This window comes from Ochlerotatus camptorhynchus, unplaced genomic scaffold (genome assembly GCF_037179485.1).
Source record: "Ochlerotatus camptorhynchus isolate MF236.1 unplaced genomic scaffold, CSIRO-AGI_Acam_v1.1 ptg000304l, whole genome shotgun sequence".
Classification (NCBI taxonomy): Eukaryota; Metazoa; Arthropoda; class Insecta; order Diptera; family Culicidae; genus Ochlerotatus; species Ochlerotatus camptorhynchus.
The window spans coordinates 2,255,072-2,261,473 of record NW_027040792.1 but is presented as its reverse complement, the minus strand read 5'-3'; the positions used below and the strand labels follow the sequence as shown (position 1 = coordinate 2,261,473).

At 48.7% G+C, this 6,402-nt stretch overlaps 1 protein-coding gene across 1 annotated transcript; it reads right to left on the bottom strand.

Annotated features, from left to right (window-relative positions):
- Positions 1–375: 375 nt before the first annotated feature.
- LOC135707129 (uncharacterized) lies at positions 376–5,183 on the bottom strand. The gene is made up of 2 exons (XM_065228855.1): positions 852–5,183; positions 376–603 (listed from the first exon to the last, which is right to left on the bottom strand). The coding sequence occupies exons 1-2, from the start codon at positions 5,181–5,183 to the stop codon at positions 376–378; spliced, it is 4,560 nt and encodes a 1,519-aa protein (XP_065084927.1).
- Between the last annotated feature and the right edge of the window lie 1,219 nt (positions 5,184–6,402).

The following is a 6,402-nucleotide window of genomic DNA, read 5'->3' as shown; positions in this document are numbered from 1 at the left end:
TGTCCTCCAGTAGAACTACCATTCCTGGGCGAAGGTTGGATGTCGTCTTGGTATTCTTTGACCTCGGTTGAAGGCTGCACAAATAATCTCTGGACCAAGATTTCCAAAAATCCTCACGCATCTTCTGTAGATGTTGCCATCTTTTCAGACGATTAATTTGGATGTCTTCAAGGGATGGTTTCGGAACGGCTGTAAGTGGTCTACCAATCAAGTAATGAGCTGGCGTAATTACCTCTATGTCGGCTGGATCGGAGGAAATCGAAAACAGTGGCCTAGAGTTGAGAACTGCTTCGATTTCGGTGAGTATGGTTGTTAGCTCTTCAAATGACAATTTGGAATAGCCAACCACTCTGACCAAATGTCTCTTTGTCGATTTTACAGCGGCCTCCCACAAGCCACCGAACTCGGGTGCGTTCGGCGGTATGAAATGCCACTCGATCTCTTTTGGCTGACAGAAGGACTGGATACGTCCTGTGAACTGCTGATCCTGGAACTGTTGATATAGCTGGTGCAACTCGTGTTGTGCTCCTCGGAAGTTGGTGGCATTGTCAGAATGCAACTGTTGCACCATTCCTCTTCGGCTGATGAACCGTTGTAGCGCAGCTAAGAAGGCGTCGGATGTGAGATCAGACACGACCTCGAGATGCACTGCTTTTGTAACCATGCAAACAAATACTGCCACGTAAATAAGCCTTGATGAGCCTGGATCGGTAATTTCCCATCTTGATCCAAAATGGGCCGGCGTAGTCGACACCAGTCACTGCAAACGGAGGTGCTGGATTTATCCTCGGTTGAGGAAGATTGCCCATCAGCTGCGTTGACATATTTGGATTTGTGCGGAAACATCTTACACAATTGCGGGTCACTTGCCGGATGGTTGAACGGGCGCTCAGCAACCAATACCTCTGGCGCATAGCAGCAATCAAGCCATTTTGCCCAAGGTGCAAATGCTCGATGTGCATTGTGCGGATTAGCTGCTTCGTCAGTGGATGTCTGTTCGGAAGGATAATCGGATTCTTCGTCTCGGCTCGTAGATGCGAATGTTGCAGCCGACCACCAACTCGAAGCAATCCATCCACGAACACTGGATTCAAGCCTCCTAGCTTGCGGCACGGTTTGTTGGTTTGGACCCGACGTATTTCGTCAGTTAGCTCTGACTGTTGAACCATCCTCATAATGGTGAAATTCGATCGACGGAGTTCGGAAATAGTAACGTACCGGTTGAAGATACGTTGTAACCTGTTCTTGGTGCGGATGTTGGCGATGAATCGAAGTACCAATGCCATGATGCGTTCGATCTTCCTGAAGTCACTGAAGCGGGAAAACAGTGGAAACTGTTCCACCACAGCCGAAGTGACAATTTCGGTGCTTGTCATTTCGGGAAGCTGTTGGTCGGGGATACCGACTAACTCCTGTTCGTCGTACTCTAGTTTCGTGAGGAAACTTGGTCCGGTCCACCAAAGATTGTTTCTGCGCAAATCGTTTGGTAGCTGACCTCTGGACACGATGTCTGCTGGATTATCACCAGATCGGATGTAGCACCAGCGATATCCTGCAGTGGAGGTATTGATTTCGTGAATTCGGTTTCGGACAAAAATCTTGAGGCGATCGGCTGATCGTTTCATCCACGCCAGAACGATTTGACTGTCCGACCAGAGGACCACGTCACGGAATTCCATTTGCATGGCTGGGATAATCCTCTGAATGAGTCGAGTTAGTAGCAATGCGGCACACAATTCCTTTCGAGGCGTTGAAAGGTCATGTAGCGGAGCAACCTTGGACTTGCTACTCAGCAACTTCATCTTGGCGGAACCGTTGGAGAACAGGCTTCGAACATAAACACATGCACCATACGCCAATGATGATGCGTCGGCAAAACCGTGGATTTCGTAGGACACGGCGTCGTGGAACGTAACTCTTCTTGGTATGGCGATTTTGTCGAGTGCTGGCAAGGTATTTGCAAATTCAACCCATCGCTCCTGTATCGAGTCGTTGACGGGCTCATCCCAGCCAATCTTGTGCTTCCACAGCTGTTGCACTAGTAGCTTGGCGACGACAATCACTGGCGACACAAGTCCTAACGGGTCAAAGAGCTTGGCCACCTCGGAGTAGATGATACGCTTCGTTGATCGTTGATTCAAATCACATTGTGGCGGCCTTGCGATGAGGAAATGATCGGCTTTTGGATCCCAAAGCAAGCCTAGCACTTTGATGACTCCATTCGGTCCGTATTCTCCCAATGGAACGGGCTGTTCCAGTCGATCGTTTGGAATGTGGTCCAAAAACTCTTTTGAGTTGGAACACCACTTGTGCAGCGAAAACCCTCCTCTCTTCAGTAAGCCTTCCAGCTGCCTTGCTGCTTCTAGGGCCTCCGGAAGTGAATTTGCACCGGAAAGTGCATCGTCGACGTAAAAATCCTCCTTGGCGATTTGCGCACCGATCGGAAAATCGGTTGATTCATCATCGGCGAGCTGCTGCAAGCACCTGGTAGCTTGGAACGGAGCCGATGCTGTTCCATATGTAACCGTCGTGAGCTCCAAGACTCGGAGTGGCTCTGACGGCTGCTCACACCAAAAAACACGGAGATAGTGTGTGTCCCTTGGATGCATCTTGATTTGTCGATACATCTTCGGCACGTCGACTGTGAATGCAACTGGGTACTTGCAGAACCTGAGTATGACGTCATAGAGTTCTTTCTGTACCACTGCACCGACTTGTAGAACCTCATTGAGTGAACGGTTGTTCACTGTTGGTTTGGCGCTGGCATCAAATACCACCCTGCACTTGGTGGTCGAACTTGATGGGCGAAGTACCGCATGGTGCGGCAGGTAGTAGTTTTGCTGGTGCGGTGGATCGTCTTCTTCTCGTACTTCGTGGCAGTGTCCCAGCTCTTCATACTCACGCATGAACTGAACATACTCCTCTTTCAAATCGGGGTTCCGCTGCAGCCTCCTCTGCAGCATCTGGAATCGCTTCAAAGCAACCGCTCGGCAGTCACTAAGCTCGTGCACGTTATCCTTGAACGGTAGCCTCACTTGGTATCGTCCATTTTCATCACGCTGGTGGGTGGCGACGAAATGGGCTTCACACTCCTGTTCTTCCTTCGTCAGAGGACTCGAATCTGGCACCTCTTCGAGCCTCCAAAATCGTTGAATGGATTCCTCGATGTCATCCAACGATACGATGAGCGAATGTTGTGGTTGATTGGCGTGGATCGTGTTAGTGAATACACCGCCTAAAACCCATCCAAGGCAGGTTTCACGGAGATCGGGAAGGCTGTCGTCGAGTTTGATATGTCCTGGTCGCATCAACTTGAAGAATAACTCTGCACCAAGAAGCATATCGATCTTGTCCGGTTTGTAGAATTCCGGATCGGCTAGTTGGACGCCGAAGGGAATGTTCCAAGATGACACGTCGATTCTTGTTGGCGGGATGACACCTGTCACATTGGGCGTAACCAAACACCCCACGTGTGCTTGGAAGTCGGTGAGTCGAGATCGGATGTTGACCATCACCTTGTCGTGGGCTACAGTCCTCACGTCGTTGATGCCACAGATTGGAACGTTGACACAATGCTTCTGAATTCTTAAAAGATTTGCAAAATTGTTTGTTACGAAATTTACCTGAGAGCCGCTATCTAGCAGTACTCGGCATGAATGCAGTTGATTGTTTTCGTCCAGTACGTTGACAACCGCTGTCAGCAGGAACACAGTTTTCGTGGAATCGGCGTAGTTACACGAGCAGGATGTGCTCGGTATATCTCTTCCGGATGGCGGGTTTGCTACCGTGCTGTTCGGTTGAACTGTGCGGGACTCTTCTTTCGAAACGGACACGTTGGCTTTCGGTTCTCGGTTTACCTCGTCGTTGTGGAGTTGTGTATGATGCCGTTTCTGACACTTTTGGCAGCACCTCGGTGATGAACACTCCTTGAAGCTGTGCCCCTTGCGCAGACAGTTGAAACACACACCAGTTGTGCGTACCTTCTCCATACGTTTGTCAAAGGACATGTTACCAAGCGCATTGCATTGGTAGTTGCGATGTGCACCTTGGCAGAAATCACAAACCTCCTTGCTGATTGGTGTGGTTGCGGCGGCATGGACCTTCGGGTTGCTTGCTTTCGGTTGGAATGCTTGTACCTTCGGGGTCGATTTGGAAGCCTTCTGGAAAGCTGTTTCGCAGTTCTCCAACATTTCACATCTCGATTGCAGGAACGTAATGGTTTGCGCATACTTGGGTAGCACGCCCTTCTTCTGTGTGCCTTCCCATGCCATCCTGGTCGTGTTGTCCATGGCGGTCGTCAGCATATGAACCAGAAACAAATCGGAAATACCGAGGAATTCCTGTTCAAGATACTTCAGGCTCTCGACGTGGCGGGTGCACTCATCGAGCAGACGTCGCACCTCCTTGTGGGATCCGGATGACATTCCTTGCAAGTTGAACAGACCACGAACGTGCGTCTCGACTATGATCCTTTTGTTTTCATAGCGATCGGTGAGAATGGTCCACGCTTGCTGGTAATTACCTACGCTGATTACTTTGGCATCCAGAGCACCTGTTGCTGCACCAACCAGAGCCTTGTCCAGATGATACAGCTTGATCGCGTTCGAGTCTCCTGAGTTGGCCATCAAGTCTTGGAATATGGCCTTGAACTTCGGCCAGTTGGCATAATCACCATCGAAGGTTGGAATTGGAGCCTTCAACGGTTGCTGTTGGACGATGATTTGTTGTTGCGGGGCTTGAGAACGAACACTGGCATTTTCGTGTGCCATGATTAGCTCATCGATGGTCGTGCGGACGAAGTTGTATCGGTCTTCAAATGCGACATAAACTTCCTCCTGCTGTTGAAAACTTTCTTGGGGAATGATAGCAACCAGTTTGCTATGCACTGCGCTGTATTCGTTGTAGGCCACATCGATATTCTTCATGTACGTCCTGAGTTGTGAGAGGCTCACCAAGTTTCGAGCGGCAACAAGCGCCCTTTGCACACGCACTACTTTCATGGTGACTTGGTCTCGCTGGCGGGAAAGCGACGTTATTTCCTTCACGGTTTCGGAATCAGCACTGATTTCCCATTCTGCAAATCCTTCGAATATTGCTGACTCTTCGTGCTGCTTCTCCTTGCCTGTGCCCTCAACTGCTTCCTTAGCAGCAGGCTTACCTTTCGGGGTTCGATCCACTGGCATAATGAACTCGTTGTCACGTCGTACGTTACACACAGCACGAGCACGTATGGTTTCGGAATAGCGGTTCTGTAGAAAAATCCTTCGGCGGGCGGGTTGAAACTTGCGAATCGGATTCGCAAGCGGCGGTGATCAATAATTGATTCCTCTCCTGGCGGTACACGTCGTGGTTGGCACACCACGGAAGCGTGTCGGAATACACTCGGTCGAGTGGCGATGGTGTCGAATCCTTTCCTACGGGCGGCGCTGGATCCGGCTCGAAGGACCACTATGTTGGTGCGTTTACCGTGGCCAACTCCGGTGGGTTGGAAGTGGACTGTATTTCGTTCGGATTGAAAGATTCAACACACTAATCAAATTATCACCTTAACACTACTTTTATTCTAACTAGTTCACTATTTCTCTACAGATTGCTTTCTTACTTCACTGGATGTAACTTGGATGGTGGTCGGAATAATACTCAAAAAAATACTGGCTGGCTGTGTCGCTTTTATAGCAGTCGCCCTATCGTATTTTGCTACTTTTGGTCCTATATACTTGCCTGCCGTGCGCTACGGCGAGCAGCAGGCAGCAGCATGTTGAAGAGAAGTATATAGTGCTTCTCCCTTCTCGTTCGGTGTCCTTAAAATTCTACCTGGAGTGCGTTGTTGCCACGATGGGTGGTTTGAATGACGATCGTTTGCGTTGTGTTTTGGAAGCTACTATAGCTTGTTTCGCACGGAACACAAAAGTTGTGGCCTTAGGAAAAAAAAGTCCATTTTTTCACCCCAAAAACAACCGGTGAACACTCGTGTTTATTTCAGTTACCGTGGGGACGTAATTTGTGATTAGCACCGGTCCCTTTCAAATTGTATCATTATTTATGTACGGTCTTTATATTTGAAATGACGTTTCACATTCATGTAGTGATGGTCGATTTTCTTACGAATAATTGATTAATCGATTAACGAACCAAAAAGTAAAATATTTCTAATCGGTTATATCGTGCCGATATAAGGATTAATATCTCCAGAGGATCATCACCGATCGTTTCCAACATGTGCTGCACTCTCATTGGTGGAAACATGGCAGCACAGCGAGCAAAAAATAATCGATTCGTTGTTAATCGAGTAATTAAAAAATGGGACATCTCTGATTTAGGTGTGTTTGTTTTGATAAAAATGAGCGCAAAATTTCATCTCTACCGAGGGGGCAGCAAAACCACAAAATTACCTTGAATACG

Coding starts and splice junctions, on each gene's coding strand:
- LOC135707129 (XM_065228855.1), bottom strand. CDS start 5,183: ATGCCAGTGGATCGAACCCCGAAAGGTAAGCCTGCTGCTAAGGAAGCA. Junction 604..851: donor GGCAAGTGACCCGCAATTGT/GTAAGATGTTTC, acceptor ACGCCTTCTTAG/CTGCGCTACAACGGTTCATC.